Raw genomic sequence first — 18,366 nt, forward strand, 5'->3', positions numbered from 1 at the left:
GGGGGTGGTGGCCCGGTGAGGCCAGAGAGGTGGCTGCTGGGAACGGGAGGACCTTTGTCCCTTTTGGGTACTCTGGGAACTCCGGGGACACTAGTGTCCGGCCGAGTTGCGGAGGTGGGGGCTGAGAGAAAGGCAGTGGGAGACCGGCTGTCCTGGCTGCACTCTGTCCCTTGGTTCCCAGAATCGAGGCCCAGGCCCCACTGGGGAAGGTCCCGGGCGTCATGGCGTCCCGTCACCTTGGCACTTGGGCTGTGGGAGCTGCGCTCCGCCAGGCAGGCAGGACGTTGGCCTCCGGGGCCCCCGGAAGGGATGTGAGGGACAGCGATGTTGGGGGAGGGAAATTACCAGGGCCTGCGAGGGGAGGAGGCAGGTGGGCCAGGGCAGGGCCCCAGGGCTAGGAGCAGGGAGGCCCCGAGAGGGCTGTGGGCCGGGGACCTGCATGCGGTCCTGGGGAGAGGCCCCGGGCAGAGGTGAGGGAGGAGAGCTGGAGCCTCTGGCCCCTTGCCCCCCAAGAAGAGCCCCGGGTGCCCGGCTGGGCCCTGACTGGGGGTGCAGGGCGGTAGGAGTTGTGGGGCACACCGCAGGGCCGACCACAGATGCTGGGGAACCCCACGGGAGCCCCCAGGCTGAGGGCTGGGAAGGGGTGCTGGCTTTTTGGATTCTGAAGAGAGTGCCTCCTGCTCCCTGAGTTTATGCCTGGAGAATGCCACTGCCCTCCGTAAAGTGCCCCTGCCTGGCCCCGAGGTACGGGGGACCCCCCCAAAATTTCAACATCTCAGACAACGGGGACAGGATGTACAGCTTTATTCTCCTCCACGAGCTCCTAGGAGGAGGCCTTGCCGTGGGCGCCTCTGGTGGGGGGCGGGCCAGCCCCCGTGCCCAGTGAGCACACAGGCCCCACACGGATTCTGCCCCCACAGCGGCAGCCAGGGGACCATGAACAGGCCTGCCTTCGCTGGCAGGGACTGGGGGTGGGGGCGAGGCGGCCTCCTGGAGGCCCTCATCCCATGAGCTGACCTGGGGTGGCCCTGTGGGCTCTCTCGGGGTGCCTGGCTCCCAGGAGGCCCGGGGGTGGGTGCTTGTGCAGAGTGAATTCGCCCCTGAGGTGTGAGCGAGCCGTGGAAAGAGTGGCAGGTCGGTGCGCAGGGGAGCACAGGCGTGGCTGGTGCAGGGGACGCCCAGACCTCTGACCCGCCTGCCCCGTGCATGGTGGACCCGGGCACTCGAGGCCAGAGTGGGAGGAGCCCCCGTGGGAAGCCCCGCAATGGGGTGGAGGGTGTCGGGGAGGACCGGGTGGCCGGGACCCCGGGAGAGGGCCGAGGGTCCCTCAGAGGCGGGTTCCCTGAGGTAGGGGGGCTTCCCGCCCCGGGGTGGGAGCCCGAGGAGGGGGCCGGGCGGCCCCGGGGGAAGCAGGGAGGAGCACAGGAGAGACAGGGACTCTTCCTGCCTGCGTGGGTGGCCGAGTGCGGGGAGCGGGGCAGGCTGGCGACGGCCTGCGAGGGGCCGGGTGAGAGCCGGGCCCGCCCGTGGAGCGTGGGCTCAGCGGGCCGCCCGGAGCAGCGCCCACAGCAGGCTGACGGAGGCACTGAGCCACAGAGCCCCGTGGCTGCCCGCCAGGCCCGCGGCCGCGTTACGGTTGCACTGGCTGCCTTGGCAGCAGGAGACAGAGAGGGTGCGGCCGTCCGAGGACATTGTGCTGTTGGGGCACACCGGGGAGCAGGACTTCATGACCAGGATGCCACCAGGGTTTGCTGTGGAGAGAGGGGCGAGGGCCGTGGGTAGAGGGCTCTGTGCGTCCCCCGCCCGGCCCGCCGCGGCCCGGGGCTGCCGGCACCGCAGGCCCCGTCCGCTTCCAGGGCTCCCGGGGGCTCCGTTCTAGTGGGAGGTGGTTAGAGCAGGGGTGGGGTGGCCGGGTGACCGTAGCCAGCCCGGGCAGAGCAGAGGGACAGGCAGGCTGCAGCGGGACGAGGAGGATGTCGGGGGCCGGTCCCCACCCGCTCAGGACCCACCTCTGTGCACAGTCCCCCCGCCCGCACGTGGGCCCACCGGGGGGGGGGGGGGACACCAGACGCCCCAGGAGCAAATTCTCCGGTCACACGTGATGAGTGGTCACGACCGTGCTCAGCTATTACAGAACAGGGCAGTGTCCACGAACCCTGTCCTGAGCTATTGCAGAGGAGACGGGAAGGATGGGGGCAGGTGCTGCCTGGGACATTGACCCAGTGTGGCCGCCTCCTCCCTGGCTGAGCCCCCGCCCCTCCCCCAGGATTGCCAGCAGGGGGCCAGGAGACACCTCCACCTGCGGGTGATGCTGGGAGCACACGGGCGTGACCGCCGACCGGCCTCTCGGCAGCCGCGGGTCCCGTCCCCCAGTTCCTGCTCCAGGATCCCTCCTGTTCCCCCTCACGCATCAGCACCCTCCCCCCTCGGGGGGCCTCTGCTCACGGCTCCCTCTGAGGAGCACCCCCCCCATTGTCATCCAGGGCCATGACCGCTCGGGCAACACCGCCTGGCAGGACACACGGGTGGACAGACAGACTCAGCAGATGGGCAGTGAGGAGCAAACAGGAGGTGGGGTAAGGGGGGGGCATGGGGGTCTAAAGGAAGCCCCCACCCCGGGGAGGGAACGGGGGCCCTCAGGGTGTTGGGTCCTGTCTGGGTGTAAGAACTGATGCTTCAGCAGTAAAAGGCACCCATGGGGGGGGGGGGTCCCGGCATGGGGGGGACCACCGGGACCAGCTCCTCCCCAGCCCTCCCACCCACCCCTGCCTTGTGCCACAGCCAGAGCCGCAGAGCACAGTGGGTGCTCAGGGGCCATCGGCCAGGTGACTGAAACAGAACACACCTGCCTGTGCCCCACACGCCCAGGACTTGGCCAGAAGTGGGGGAGCGTCCCCGTCCCCTAGGCCCTGAGAAAGTGACCTGGTCCTTGGGCAGGGTCCTTCTCCGCCTGACGGGAGCAGGTCCGGGAGGCATCGAGGGGTTTGTGCTGCCTCTTCACAGCGTCCCTGCACCAAGGAGGGGTGGGGTCCAGCCAGACACCATGTCTCCCCGTAATAAGGGGGCTCTGTGTCCCATGTGGGAGGGCCTTTGTAATCATCGAGGCTCACAGGGAGCTGGGGCCCCAGCGAGGCTGCCTGGCTCATCCAGGGCATCTGACGTGCTGCCGGGACCTCCACAGACAGGACACCAATGGGGACAGGGACCGGTGGGGGGAGGGGGCTCCTCACCCCCTCCCAGAAGCAGTCGCTCCTGCCTCCTGGACCCCGCGCGGCCACCTGCGGCCAAACCTCAGCACACATGCCTCCCCCCTCTCTCGGGGCCGCTCAGGGACCCAGTGTCTCTGCAGCATCTTCCAACCCCCCCCCACCCCTCACTTCAGGGTCCCACCCTGTGCCTGCTGCCCCTGCAGGCCAACTTCCCCACTGCCCTGTCTAGTGACCCGGTCAGGCTTCCCACCCCTCGGGGCCACCACAGCGACCGGGCCCCTCACCTCCCTGCCGTGCTCAAACTCCCACCATGTGACCTTCTGTGGCCCCCCCTCACACCCTGACCCCGCCTGCCAGGGTCACCATCAAGCACCACTCGAGAGCTCGGGGCCCCAGCCCAGCCCTTGACGGCTCAGGGAAGAACCAGACCCACAGAGGGACTTGGGAGGTCAGAGGAAGGAGGGAGCCTGTCCTGGGGGTCCAGGCACAGGGGCGGGGGGGTCGTCTGTTGGAGGCAGGCTACAGGTGCGGCCGGGAAAGGCAGGGTGATGGTGACGGGCCTCGGGGCCGAGGCCGTGGGTCCTGTCATGATGCCATGGGCCGGGCTGCCCTGCAGCCCTGTACCCCGCCCTGTCCTCCAGGCGCCGGCCTCCCTCCAGGCCCATTCTTGCCGAATCCCTGTGGGGCCTGCTTCCTCCTGCATCTCTCACGCGGACTCCCTCTGACTCAAGCGGGAAGGCCACATCTGGCCTTGCTCTGCGGTGTCAGTGTCGGGTCGGGGTCGGGGTGTCGCTGGGCTGCTCCTAGCCCACCTCCCACCAACACGGAGGCGGGGCCCGGCAGAGTGGGCGGGTCCCTACCACCTCCGGCACCGCAGGGGGGCCCCTGGCCGGGCTGTGGGGGTGCGTGCGGGGTACTCACTGGCCTGCGTGATCACACAGTACTTGTCAGTTGGGGCGCACTCCACCAGAGACTCGCAGTCCTTGTGGCCACAGCACACGTGACAGTGAAGGGCCCGGGCTGGGGGGAGGAAGCAGGGACCCCTGTCAGCGTGGGCTGGGGAGAGCCTGGGGGCCATGTCTGGCCCTCTCTGAGCCTCCGCCACCCCCCTTCCCTCTGGAGGTGCTCCCGGTCCCCCGGGACGGGGCTAGAGACTCGGCAGGCCGGTCAGCAGGAGCGAGGGGGCCCTGGGACGGAGGAGGGTTAACTTCGGGGGGGATCTGGGCTCTGCTTCTCACTGCCGCTGCCCCTCTCTGAGCGACAGAGTCCTCCCTATGAGATGGGACCGAGCACAGCCTGAGGCTGCCCGGATGACAAGTCACAGGCTCTTGGCCCCTGCCCCACCCTCCTGTGCTGGGGCTCCCGGCCTGCACCGCGGCCTGGACCCGAGGACAGCGGGGGCTGGGAGGGTTTTGCGCACCGTGGGCACCAAGGGCTGCTTAGTGAACAGGAGGGAACAGCCCTGCCCTCCCTGCCCGGGGCCTGCCAGCGGCCCCTACCCCAGACTGATCAGTGGACAGTCCACAGCAAAAGGCCCTGGTGACCCCCGCCCCGTGCACTGTGACCGGCCCCAGGCCCTGACCACAAGGATGCAGGACAAGGCTCCTGGCCTGGAGGAGCCTGCAGGCTGCCCGGGGGGTGGGGGCGGCCAGCTGAGGTTGGGATGGAGTGGGGTGAGTGAGATAGAGTGACACTTTGTGGGACACCTGGCCCAGGTGTCTTCATAGAGGGAGGGGGCCATCTGGGAGGGCTTCCTGGAGGGGGTGCCCCCGGAACTGCGAAGGGGCCATTGGGCAGGTGGGAGAACCAGGGTGGAGGGGCTCGTGCTGCGAGAAAGGGCACGTCTATGCCAGGCCTGGGGGCCGTGGTGTGCCCGCTCCCACATCAAAGCCGGCACCTGTGGAGGGGAGTGACAGCCTCTTCCACACACGGCTCAGCAGACATCAGGGACCCCTTCCCCTGGGGAAGTGGGGACACTTGTGGCTGAACCACGGGTGATGAGGTCAAGCTCAGACAGACCCCAGGCTCAGAGGCTTTCTTCCCAGGATAGGACTCTGGAACACCCCCAGGAAAAAGAGGCATCTCTGGGGGTGACCCCTGGCTGTTCCTATGCTCCTGTCTGCAACTGAGTCTCGTCGGGTGGGGGGGACACTCCCAGCTTCCTCTGAACTAGAAACTCACATAGCCTCTGTTTCCCCCTCAGGGGTCGGAGAGTCCCTGTGTGGGGGGATCTCCACACTGGGGAGGCCTCACTGGGGCCTCCGGGCAGCCGCCCCTCACCGTTGTGCCAGCCTCTCTTCTGACAAACACCTTGTCCCCTGCCCCGTCCCCAGAGCCAGCCTCGAACCTTTGCCCAAGTGTCCCCTCCATCTGTGTTTCTGGCCTCCTCGGGATGGGCCTGGTCTCCGAGGCGCCTCTGTCTCTGCCTTCCCCCCAGGCGGCTCCCCAGACAGGCCGGAGGCCCCAGCTCTCCCACCTCCACTCAGGGCATGTGGAGGGGGCTATTATCCCTGGGTGGTAATTATTCAGCTGTTAATCACAGGCTGGATCACCCCCTCCCCGGGGCCCCATTTCCGGTGGCCCCAAAGCAACAGGTGCTCTCGTTCAAGGTCACACAGCCAGCAAGAGGGGCTGGGAGTGACCAACTCATTTCCCTGATTCCAGCACCGAGAGTCCTGCCTCCCAAGAATCCCCTTTGTCCAGGAAAACAGGACACTGGCCTCCTGGCTGGTAGCTGGTCCCCCTGTCGGCCCAGAGCTCTGCAGACTCAGGCCTGTCACCGGCTCTTTCACCCACGAGAGGCAGATATACTAGAAACTATGCCCAAAGGGACACAAAGGTCTCCAGGTCTCCCCCCCAACACACACACACACTCCTCAGGGGGAAGCCACGCCCAGCAGCTGTCTGTCCCCAGCCCTCCCACCCGGGTCAGTGGTTCTTACCCAGGTCAGTGCACAGAGCGGCCAGAAGCAGAAACACCAGGAGTGGCCTCATCGTGGGGCATCCACCGGCTGGGACTGGGGAGCGGCCGGCACCAGGTGCCTTTATATGACTGGCTTCTTCGCCGGGTCAGACCTAGTAATTTAGCTGGAGCTGAACTTGGGACGGCAGGGCCAGCCTGACTCACGCTGCCTGGGCTCCCCTCTGCCCCACCCCCAGGGCTCCAGGGGCTCTCAGGTCACCTGTGCCCTCTCTCTGCCTGCCTCCCCGTCCTGAGCCTTTGGCCTCCCGGTCCCTCGAGGTATCGTGAGGTCCCAGGCCCGGCTGGGGAGAAGGGAAGGTCTCGATGGTCTATGGGTGACAGTCCACGCTTGGGGCCTGGGGGACACAGCCCTGCCTGGGTCTTCCGGGTAAGCACAGCCATTTCTCTTGTGTCTCTCCCCTGGCCAGGCCAGGCCAATCAGGGAGGCGCCAAGCCCATTTGAGTGGGGACACTGAGACACTGCAGGCTGAAGCCTGGCTTTGGACCAGCGCGTCTCAATTTTTGTGTGCGCACACATCACAGGGACCCTGGCAAGATGCTGAGTCTGAGGCCCTGGACCCTGCATCCCTGACAAGCTCCCGGAGAGGCTGGTACCGCTGGGCTGCAGGGATGACCGAGCAGGGGTGGGCAGGGCCAGAGGGGCCCAGCATCTCAGATGGCACTGAGCCACTGCCCATTGGCCTCCAGGCCAGGCTTGGGGGACCCTGAATGACAAGGGTGCCCTGGGAGGATGCAGGGACCAGCCTGGGCACAGTGGGCTGCCCCCAGGTGCTGTTTTGGGGTCTGGCTAGGGTTCCAGAGGCTGAAGGTTGGAGCTCACACCTCCTGGTGTTTCCACTGCGTCCCTTCCGAGGGCCACCAGCCTCTCTCTTCTGGCAGCTGGAGTCCCCTCCCCAGCGACCAGAGCCTCCCTTCCAGATGCAGTTCCGACCGTGTCACAGTCCGCCAAGAGCTCTGCAGGCACACATTGTCCACATAAGCCTGCCTCGCCTGGCCTCCCCTGTGTCCTCCAGCCTCCCCGCCCTCCCCTCGGCCTCCAGAGTGAAGCCACATGCCTCCATGCCCTCACCCGGGCCCGGCCTGATGCCCGGAACACCCTTCCCTCCTTTCCTTCCGCGGCAGAATCGTTATCTTTGTCCGGAACATTCTTAGACCCACTATTCCTGCCTGTGCCCTGGCGGCGCCTGCCTGGAGCCCGTGTCCTTCCCCAGGTCCCCCGCAGGGCCTCTGCTCCGTCACCCACGGAGGCTGGGCCAGCTGCTCACCCCTAGAGCCAGGTGCACAGGCCGGGAGCCACGTGCATGGACGTGGGGCCCTGGCGGTGCAGCAGGGGTCAGATCCGCGCTGGGACAAGCTCTCTCCACGCCGTCGCCGCCTAGCAAAGCGTCAAGGAGCCTGGAACACTGATATTTCACATTGGCTGTTTTTCAACTTTGTGTAGAACTTTCTCAATTTTAGAGGTATGGTGTGTGGGGTCCCATCTGCCACGGTCCCCAAAAGACCGGGGTGGGCTCACCCTTATCAGGAAGCTGCTGAGAGTGTCGCGAGGGCGCAGCAAACGCACGAGCTGCAGTCGCTGCGTCCGGAGCGAGGGCACATCAGTGTGCTGAGAAGGGAGGGGTAAGGCCCGCGCAATCCCGGGGTTGGCTCCGTGCATCTCGCCCCGTCTACTCTACCCCATCCACGCCTCCCATACCCTCTAATACGCTGCACGGCATCTACCGTTCTCCTCCACCTTCATCTGCCATCAGAGCTGGGTCACTTTCTGTGGCCATGGCCCGTGACGGTTAGCTGGGCTTTGCCCAGCAGCACCTGGCTTCCTTGGTCTGAACCCCTGCCCTGCGTGAAGCGGTCATGAGATAGACACCGGACTCCGAGGACCGAGCTCCTTGCCAGATTTCACCTCATCCGGACCTCAGGCCTGAGAAAGTTCTCTCCTCTGCTGTGAGGGTTACAGGACTGGGAAGGGTGCGATAGAGCCCAGACTGGTGCCAGGATATCAGAGCGTAAGGCGGGTGGCTGGCCCTAGATCCAGCTCAGAGGTCGGCGGGGAGACGCCAGGTGAGCACCCAACGGCCAATAGCATCCTTTAGTTTTCTAGCAGGGCCCAGTCTGGGTTCCAGGGAGGGGGATCCCCTCCCTACAAGTGCCAGCTGCCAGCGCTCTTTGGGTGACGCCGACCACGGCCAGCCCCTCCTCTCACTGAACTCAGACCTGCTTGTCACCTTTGTGGCACCCCCAGGCCCCAGGTAACCCTGCCTGGGCCTCTGTGCTTGTCTGAGTGCGCAGCTGGACAGCTGTGGGTGGGGAGGGAGCCTGGGACTCTGGGATCCCCCGGCCCCAGGTCACAGACGATCGTTGGTTCCACGGCTCTGATTCCCACTGAGTGTCAGGCTCGGGCCCTTGGTGCAGGGGTACAGAAATGCGGGGCCGAGTGTGGGCTGGTGGACCCACACTAAGAGAGATCAGCCAGCTCAGGTGGTGGGCACCCCGTGCCCGGCCTGGTTCTATCAATGCCAGTGGCCGCTACCTGGAGAGGTACCAGGTGAGAGCTGCATTTTGAAGTAGGCCTGAAGGGAGGGGACCCTTGAAACTAGAGGAAAAGCCAATGCAGAGGAGCCGGCTGAGCCAGGGCGCCAGGGCCCCAAACTCTCCACGCAAGCAAAGTGGGCTGCACCCTCCCCAGCGGGCACAGCGTGGCTCAAACTGGGGTCCGTATTCCTGGGGATCTGTGAGCACTTTCCCCTCTCATAGGGCCACCTGGGGAACGCAGAACCTCGTGCATCTCAAAAAGTCTTTGGGGCAGAGGTTCTGCAGCTCAAGGGGTGGGAGCCCTGGGAAGGGCCTGCCTATCTGGGGAGCCATCCTTCAAGGACGGAGCGAGGTGTGGGGGGGGTGGACCTACCCCCTCATTGAACTAATTGGGCTCCTGAAACTTTACAAGCTGGGTGTTCTCCAATTAAGGTCCAGACTCCCACCCCCGACGGCAGGGACGCATGGCTTCCCTCGCCTGGCGTAGAACTCCACTCCTCAGAGTGGCTGAGAGAGAGACGTGGGGCTTCCTGTCCCACAGGTGTGTAGGCAGGTGAGGGAACTGGGGCAGCAGGTGAGGCCGTGGACTTGCCAGGACAGAAGAACTTCATCCCACCTTCCAGGGAGAGACCTTGGCCCCCGTTAGGAACCCCCAGACCTCCCCACGAACCAGAGGCAGAGTCCTGCCCCTGCCGCCCCCTCCCTCTCTCCTACCCCGCCCTTGGCCCCTTCTTTCTACCCTGCCTCTTACCCTCTTCCCTCCCTTGCTGGGAAGGAAGGGAAGAGGACCCAGAATTCGAACGGAGGCCCCTCCCTGTTGGGCAGGGGCCGGGAAAGGGGGGCTCGTGTGCCTCCATTAGCCAAAGGGGACTCCTGTGCTCTGACCCTGGTCACACCCTAAGCCCTCATCATGTTCACGCCCTGAGCCCTGACCCTGACGAAGGGGTTCAGGACAGTCCCCACCCCCTCCTCCCCAGCCATTCGTATCACTCTGACCCCTGGATTATTTTGAGCTAAAGGAACTTGAGACCCTGAGGGCTCGCGAGCACTTTTGCCCCTCCCTTAACTACATAGAAGAATGTAAATTGGGCGTCTTTCCCAAAATAAGGGTTATTAGCAGACACGTTTTATCTGAGCGACCCATCTGGATGGTAAGGCAAACATCTAATTACCAAACATCACCCTGTGAAACGCATTCTTTCCTTCTGAAATCCCAGACCCCCTTCTCCTCAGGTCAGAGTGACATCCGCCTTTGGAATTTCCATGTCTTTGTGGATTCTCCCTATGAAATTCGATTTTCTCCGATTCATCTGTCTCAGGTAGATTTGATTCCCAATGCAGCTAAAAGGATCCTGAAGGGAACGGGAGTTCTTGCTCTCCGTGAAGGGGTGAGGCATTCTCGCTCCCTGACGCTGGTCACATACTGAGCCCAGAACCTGGCCACACTCTGAGCCTTGACCCCCTTCACGGGCTGAGCCCTAGCCCTGGCCACAGGGAGGAGAAGCTTCTCTGGTCTTGGGACCTGCAACCGGGGCGTGGGAAGAAGCAGAGAAAGGCCGGTCTGTCTGGGGCGGAGGGGACCCCACAAAGGCCTTTAACAGCAGCTGGAGGGGGCTGGCTGGTGAGACTGAGTGCTCTGAGCAGAAAGTTTGGTGTTTTGAGTCATTCTGGCCTCTGCCCTCCCTGGCCCTGGCCCCGCTGCCTTCCAGTTTCCTACAGCAGGGAGAATACCAGCTTCTCTGTATCCACCCTGAGGGACCCCAGCCTCAGGGTTTGGGGTGCTCTGCGAGTGCACGCACAAGCACAATGGGCTGCTCGTCGGGACATGCCCCAGATGGCCTCTCTGAGAGGTCGGACTGGGACGGGGGCGGGGGGGGGGTGGTGGCTGGGGGGTGGAAATTCCCTCTGGGTGCCCGGGGGTGGGGTGTCTGCTGCTCCAGTTCTGGCCCGTCTGGACAGCAAGGAGCCAGGATGCAGGGATGCCCGATGCCAGCCCGGGCAGCTGGTACTTCCCAGGAGCCACAAGATGGCAAACTGGATAAACAAGGATGTGCCCCCTGCTGGCGCTCTGCGGGACACACCTGATGGCCCGGCCTGCCCTCCCCTGCAGATGGGGCCCCACAGCCGGCTTCCCAGAAGAAAGGCACTGGCAGTGAGCCAGGAAGGGTGCACGGGCGCTCGCTGGCCGGGGCAGGGGCCGAGGCGGACCAGGAGGCCGTCTCAGGGAGCGTGTGCCTCTCCCTCTCAGGGTGCTCTTGAGTTCTGTCCCAGCAACTTGATTCAGAAGTCACGGCACTCTCTGGGCAGAGCCTGGCCGTGGAATTCTATGTTCCATCATCCTGGTGCCCAGGGATCGTGTCACGAGCACGCTGTGAAGGTGCACACACGGGTTGTGTCTTTCCACAATGACGGCTTTATTCAGTCACCCAACAAGGCTGACGCCCTCATAGAGCAGGTTCTGGGTTCCAAACTCAGGGACATTTCGCCACGTGATTAACTTGGCTTCTTCCACGGCACCCGGAGCAGAACACGAGACAGGCCACACGACAGACCAGGCAACGGAAGGGGGTCAAACGCCAAGTCAGTCTGCGGGCGCACAGTGGAGAGGAAGCCTCGGTCCCGTCCGAGCCAGCTCTCGGCACTCACTGCTCATCACGTTCAAGCCCTGAAGGGTCTCGGGGCTGTTCGGAGACCGGTCGGGCAGAGGCCTCGGCCGCAGCTGCCCTTTTGAGGTGGTCACACATAGAGGGGTCGTGTCTGAAGAGTCTGACGGTTTGCTGCAAAAGTCTGCCTCTTTTAAGGGGGTTTAGTTGGTCCCGGGGCCCCAGCGGACCTCTTCTGCTTCTGCTTGTCGTCAGTTCCGGGGTGTCCGCTGATGCTGGTCTGGCCGAGATCTCGTAGCGGCGGTGTCCTTCACTGCCCGTGTCGCTGCTTGACACAGGCCCCCGCTGGACCCGAGTGACTCCACCTTGCTGTCTGCAGACGGTCAGCAGCAGGTACAGCTCCTGCCCTCCGGCATCCAGCTCCATCTAGCGCCTCCTACTGGCCACGCGGAGTGGCAGCGGGAAGCCGGGCAGAGGCCTGCGGCATGGACCTGAGCCCTGACTTGGCCAGCACCCTCCCACCACTGAGGCCGCACCCCAGGCCTCCTTCAAGCCCCACAGAGCAGAGTGGACGATGCTCCAGCCAAGGGCGACGAGCGGGAAGCCGGGGCCTCGCCGGTATCTCACAGCATCCTCCGCCCTCCCGGCTGCACGAGGGCAGCCTTGGCCGCTCCGACTCCCTCCCACCACCCTTTCGGGCCTCAGCCGGCTGTGAACTCACGCACCGAGAAGCAGCCCACGCCCCTGCCTGCCCCGCGCTGCCCTGCCGCGCACGCACGCGGGCTCACATGCACACGTGCACGTGTGCCCTGACCCACCCCACTCACACGCATGTGCACACGTGCTCACGGGCCCCCGGCCTGGCCCAGCTTCTCGGCCGTCATGGGGTGTCGCTGGGCAGGGCCTCGGCCTGTCACGGGGCTGGCTCTCCTTCCCAGCTGGCGGGGCCTGGGCGCGCCGGGGCTTCACACAGGCCTGGCTGAGAGCGCCACGGGAGGGCCGGAGGGAGGACGCGCCGGGGAGCCCAGGGGGCTGCGGCCCCTTCCCCACAGAGGCTGCTACGCTGTGTCGGGGAGGCCGGGCTCTGGGGTCTGCGGACCGGCTGGCCTGGTCTTGGCTGGGTGGCCTCTCCTTCTGCAGCTTGACATCCTGTCGTAAGCTGGTGGTAATGGTGTCCTCCCCTGGGGTGAAAATGGAAGGGGATAAAGTATGTGACGCGTCCGGTACAGCCCGGAATCAGGAGACGATGTGCCGGTGAAGAGGAGGGTGGTAAGGTCGGGGCTCCAAGGCGTGGGGTTGCTTCAAGCCATTGGGAAGACGGGGGTGAAAGGGGACAGACCGCAGAAGGGCCGGGAGGGCCCCGTGCAACAGGAGAAGGGACCCAGGAAGCTTCTAGGGCTCCAGAGAGCGAGGCTGCCAGACGGCCGTGGAGCAGGGTGACTTCGGGGCCACTCTCCTCACCGGGAGACAGCAGGGGACTGCCGAGGCCACGCTGACTGGGGAGCCTGGGCCTTCCTCGCCGGGTCCAGACCTCGAGCTCACACCCTTTTGCCAGGTAGGTCAGGGTCCAGGCGGGGCGGCCACGGCCACCTTTCCCCCAGCGGGGTGGGCACCAGGCGAGGTGGCTTTGAAGGGGAACGTCACATCCCCAGCACTGCTCAGCGACCCTCCATTCCCAAAGCCCTGTGCAGACGAGCCCAGGTTCCCCCTCTACCTCATTCTCCACGCTACCCTGTTTGTGCGTCCACCGAGGCCCCTCTACAGGAAGGGAGCATCTGCCGGGCCCAGCTTGGCACCTGCCACCTGGAAGGCCCTGTGTCGCTGTGGCAGGATCGTGTCTGGGACCCGGAGAGGCCAGCTGGCTGGCCTGGAGGCTGGGACGCCCTGTTGGTGGCACCACCTTGTTGGCCGTGCTCCAGAAGCCCGGCCGGTGGGCAGACAGGGGCTTGGTGCCTCAGCCACCTGGACCCTCGGTCTGCAAACAGGAGCCAGGTGAGAGAGGACTTGTCCAGCTGGAGATGGGAGGGTCCCCCCCTCCCCCACACCGGTCATGCAGTCATTTGTTCAGTCCACAAACACCTCTCCTGTCTCCCGTGTCTTGGGCACCGTGCCTGGCCTTGGCCCACGCGGCCTCGGCTGGGAGTGGGAGGGCCAGTGGTTTTCACAGGAAGGTGGGCCCCGGGGGCATCGAGTGCCGGCGAGGCTCCCACACCTGGCTGGGTCCTCCCGGCAGCGAGGCCTCGGGCAAGCTTCCTGCCTCGCTTCCCTCGTCTTCACCACAGGGACCTCCATGTGGCCAACCTTGAAAGGCACTGATGCGCATCTAATGAGATGATGCCAACGGGCACCATCTGTGCTCACCTGTACCCTCTGCCTCGTGCGCGGTTCCCAGGGCTGACACTGGACTTCCTGGCCTGGGGCTCACTCTTGGCCTCCAACCCTGGATCTTAGCAACGCCAGCAAATTGGTGCCCCCTTCAGTCCCCAAGGGCCCCAGCAATGACAGCTGGGGTTGAGGAGTCCGTCCACCTCGCTCCTTCACCCGGGTGGGACGGTTCCGGGGTGAGGGATCTACGCAAACACCAGGCGATTCCCCTGGGATGAAGCCCGTGGCCTGCAGGGGTGACTGGCTGGACGATGCCTTCTCTCTCTCATGTCCCCTAGAGATGGCCCTTCGTGGCCTGAATGAGTCACTTGCTGTCCGATCCTCAGCTCAGGGGCTGCTTCTAGGGGAGCTCAAACCTGGCACCCTCAGTAGCCGGCCTGTGGTCGATCAACCAGCAGCCGTGGCAATGATAATGAGGACCTCAGTTGTCGCGGGAACCCTTGGGCAGGCTGCAGGCATCCGCACAGTAGACCAGACTTCTGTCTGCGTCTGTGGTTTGATGTTCCCTGGGCTACTGAGTCCAGGAACACATTCCCAAGTGGTAGCTGAACGGGATGTCTCCCCACCAAGGGAGCCCTGTCTCTGGCAGCGGCCGTGGGGAGGCAGGCCTGGGCCGAGAACCACAGGCGCTGGGCCAGAGTCTGGCTCCGCGTTGTAGCTGGGGCGGTGGAGGGGGTGGGGCGTGCGTGGCACCGAGGCTTAGAGCCTCGGTCTCCCGAGTTGGGCTTGGGGGCCCTCCTCCAGGCTGGCCCTGAGAGTCAGACAGGGGTAGAGTGCTCTGTTACCTGCAAAGCCCGGCCATCCTCCTAGACCCCTCGGAGCCCAGACGGTCCAGGAAAGGTGCGTCTACACAGGCATCGTGACCTCCGAGGAGGGTCGAAATGTGACAAAGATTGTGATCTCAGATGCCATTAATTGGAAGGACTGATCCAAGGGTAGGGAGAGGGATTCTTACGGAGGGGAGATGAGAGAGAGAAAGGGGGAAGAAGGGAGAGGCAGAGACAAGACAAAGAGAGACGCGGGGGCAGGGAGGGAGCCCCTCGGGGGTGCGCGGGGAAGGTTCAGCAAGCAGCTCACCCGCAAAACCGTGCGGCTGTATCTGGGCCTAAGTTTACTACCGGTTATACGCTCATGAAAGATACGTGGCGCACCAGTCACAGAGGATAAGGAAATACACCGGACTCTCTGTGGGGCGTCCCATGCGGCCAGCAGACGCGTTTGCTCGCAGCCGAAGCGAGGCGCCCATTCTGCCTGGGCGGCTGACTGAGAGTTGTGTCCGTGTTGGAGAGCAAGAGGCACTTGCCGCCGCAGAGATGCCACCTGGGGGCTCCCGATCGCGGTTGTCAAACCCCCGGTCTTGGGCCACTCACCAGGCTAACTAACGGCTACGATCGCTTCCGCGTGGGCCACGGTCTCTCTCATTTTCTGAAGTCCAAGCAATCGACCACACGATAAACCCAGACGCGACTTTGTCTCCTGCCGATTTCCGTCCGCCGAAGGGGTGCACAGCGAGTGGGGAAGGGGCGCACGGCAGCCCCGCCACGGCGCGTGTCTGCCGTCGCCACCGGCTAGGAACAGCAGGCAGAGTGGGGAGAAGGGAAGAAAGGATGCGGAGAGAAAGCATCAAGTGGGAAAGTGAGGCGGGAGCAAAGGGAGGGAGAGGGGCTGTGCGGTGGGCTGGGCCCAGACCCAGAGCGGTCAGGGGAAAGGGCAGGCCGGGCAGGTGGCGCTGGGGCCACAGCAGGGAGCCCAGGGCTGTTTGCACGCTGGGGCCCCCGACCAGAAGCCCCCCAAGCACATCACGGCCGCCGAGGCTGTAAATTAGAGAACATTTAAAATTCAGCTTCTCTGGGGCGCCTGGGTGGCTCAGTCGGTTAAACATCCGACTTCAGCTCAGGTCATGATCTCACGGTCCGTGAGTTCGAGCCCCGCGTCGGGCTCTGTGCTGACCGCTCAGAGCCTGGAGCCTGCTTCGGATTCTGTGTCTCCCTCTCTCTCCCTGCCCCCCTGCTGCTCATGCTCTGTCTCTCTCTGTCTCAAAAATAAATAAAAAACATTTAAAAAGATAGTAAAATAAAATTCGGCTCCCCTACCACACTCGCAGCCTCTTAAGCACTCCGCGACCACCTAGGGCAAGGGACTGGTGGCATCTTAACCAGCCCGGCGTGGAGGGCAGTGCCCAGCAAAGTCTGAGCAGTGTGTCTTTGGATCACAAAAGTTTTCCTCGTCCCGTTTCCCCAACTCCACGCAAACCAACGTTATTTAGATTATCTGGATTTCTCAGGGAAAGTGGTTCGTCTGCCTGAAAACCAGACGTGTCTCGTAAGTTCCACTTGTCTAAGTGGCCCCGTGGGGATGACCACATCCCCGTCTCCCTCCGTTTGCCATAGAGAAGAACCCAGAGCCAGCCGTGAGGCTCTGACGGAGACAGGAGCCAGCACTGACCTGCCACAGAACGTTCTAGCCGGTCCCGCCTGCTTTCTCTGCTCCTTCCGAAGCACCGCACGCACCTCCCGAGCACCTGACGAGACCAGGAGCTTCCCAGGAGGAGGGCGCCGGAGCTGACCTAACCGTGTCCTTTTTCTATAAAGTGTCCCAAAGAGAAGGGAGGTGTCTGACTTGGCTTTTACCCTTGGGGCAAGTTTGAAATACTCATTTGCCCGTGCTTTCATTTCCTTACCTGCGGGATGGGATGTGAGTCGGGGTTCCGTCGGTGAAGCGGCCGACTTCGACTCGGGTCACGATCTCGCGATCCGTGGGTTCGAGCCCCGCGTCGGGCTCTGAGCCTGCTTCGGATCCCGCGTCTCCCTCTCTCTCTGCCCCTCTCCCACTCCCACTCTGTCTCCCCCCCTCTCTCTCTCTCAAAAATAAAAATAAACATTCAAAATAAAATTAAAAAAAAAAAAGGGGGCGTGAGTGAGGAATGAGAGCTCACCACATATCATTCTTGCCTTCGCTCATTCATTCATCATCATCAACACCTGCCACAGAGAAGCCGCTGCCTTCCCCCCCTCAGGGGTCCGCCGTAAGGGTTCCCCACAAAAAGCTCTGGGTTTTTCTGGATGGTGTGACAAAGCCTGTGCCGTTTGGGGGAATATTATACACATGGAATGCTGTCGTATGAAGGGAGGCTTGACTTCTTCTCACTCGGCCTGATTCCCTCGGGTTTCGTTCAAGCTGTTGCCCGTGTCACTAGTTGGTCCCTTTGATTGCTGAGAAGTGTTCCATGGCGTGGACGGAGCATAGCCGGTGTCCGCGCTCGCCCGCCCAAGGGCATCTAGGTTGTTTCCAGCCCTGACTGTTTTGTACGAGGCTGCGGGGGTGTTTGCACGGGCACATGTCTTCATCACCGGGAGAAGCGCCCTCGAGCGACGGCTGGGCCATGCGGAGCTTGCGTGTTCGGCTTTAGAAGAAGCTGCTGGACCGTGTTCCTTTGTGACTGACCGTTCGACATCCTCGCCAGCCGCGTGGGCAGCCCAGTTTCTCTGCGTCCTCACCGGCATGTGGTGTGGTCTCTATTTTTTTATTGTGGCCTTTCTGACAGGTGACATCTCATTGTGACTAACACTCAATTCGCATTTCCACTACGGACGGTGATGCTGAGCATCTTTTTTTTTTTTTAATGTTTATTCATTTTTGAGAGAGAGAGAGAGAGACACACACACACAGTATGAGCGGGGGAGGAGCAGAGAAAGAGGGAGACACAGAATCCGAAGCAGGCTCCAGGCTCCAAGCTGTCGGCACAGTGCCCGATGCGGGGCTTGAACCCACAAGCCTTCGAGCCGTGAGATCATGACCTGAGCCAAAGTCGACGCTCAACCAACTGAGCCACCCGGGCGCTCCCAGATGCCCCAGATGTTGAGCATCTCTGAGTGCGTGTTGGTGAAGTGTCTGTTCGTGTGTTCTGGTCCATTTTCTAATTGCATTTTCGTCTTTCGAATGCAGAGTGTTGAGAGTTCTCTAGACTGTAGACGATACTTCTTTGTAGGATTCTGTGGCCTGCAGAGACGGCCTCTGCGTCTGTACCTCATCTTCCCATCGTCTTCACAGCGTCTTTAGCAAAGGAAAACATTTTAATTGTGGGGAAGTCCAATTTATCCATTGTTCCTGCCACGGGTTGTGCCATAGTGTCAAGCTGCGAGCACTTGGCCGGGGCCCTGGGTGGTATCTTTCCCAAATCTTTCTAATGTTTGTAGGATCAGTGGACATACCATCGTTCTCATTCCCGATATGGACCATGTGGGGCCGTGTGCTGACAGCTCGGAGCCTGGAGCCTGCCTCGGGTTCTGTGTCTCCCTCTGTCTCTGTCCCTCCCTTACTTGTGCACTCTCTCTCTCTCAAAAATAAATTAACATTAAAAACTTTTTTTAATTAAAAAAAAAGGAGGGCTTATTTGAGAATAGCAAAAAATTGCAACCCAGGACAAGCAAGCTAGGTCAAAAGCATTGGAAGGCTCTTTTATGGAGGAAAGGGGGAGCTGGGGATGGGGGGCTCCCCAAAACAGAAGTCCATTGGACTAAACTGGATGTCTAGTGGCTGCTCATTGGCTGGGCTGTTCGTGAGGGAACTTTCTGTCTCCCCTGGCAGAGTGAAGCTATATCCGCCTGCAAGGTGTGGGTTCCTCTGCTGGAGAATCTGCAGTGGATGAGGAGGG

General features: G+C 63.0%; 1 protein-coding gene across 1 annotated transcript; it reads right to left on the bottom strand.

Annotated features, from left to right (window-relative positions):
- Positions 1–787: 787 nt before the first annotated feature.
- LOC122495873 (lymphocyte antigen 6E-like) lies at positions 788–6,266 on the bottom strand. Its single transcript, XM_043601934.1, has 3 exons — positions 6,152–6,266; positions 4,131–4,229; positions 788–1,751 (listed from the first exon to the last, which is right to left on the bottom strand). The coding sequence occupies exons 1-3, from the start codon at positions 6,201–6,203 to the stop codon at positions 1,540–1,542; spliced, it is 363 nt and encodes a 120-aa protein (XP_043457869.1). The 5' UTR covers positions 6,204–6,266; the 3' UTR covers positions 788–1,539.
- Between the last annotated feature and the right edge of the window lie 12,100 nt (positions 6,267–18,366).

This window comes from Prionailurus bengalensis, chromosome F2, assembly GCF_016509475.1.
Source record: "Prionailurus bengalensis isolate Pbe53 chromosome F2, Fcat_Pben_1.1_paternal_pri, whole genome shotgun sequence".
In the NCBI taxonomy this organism is placed as follows: domain Eukaryota; kingdom Metazoa; phylum Chordata; class Mammalia; order Carnivora; family Felidae; genus Prionailurus; species Prionailurus bengalensis.

Coding starts and splice junctions, on each gene's coding strand:
- LOC122495873 (XM_043601934.1), bottom strand. CDS start 6,203: ATGAGGCCACTCCTGGTGTTTCTGCTTCTGGCCGCTCTGTGCACTGAC. Junction 4,230..6,151: donor CGCTCTGTGCACTGACCTGG/GTAAGAACCACT, acceptor TCCTCCCCCCAG/CCCGGGCCCTTCACTGTCAC. Junction 1,752..4,130: donor CTGTGTGATCACGCAGGCCA/GTGAGTACCCCG, acceptor CTCTCTCCACAG/CAAACCCTGGTGGCATCCTG.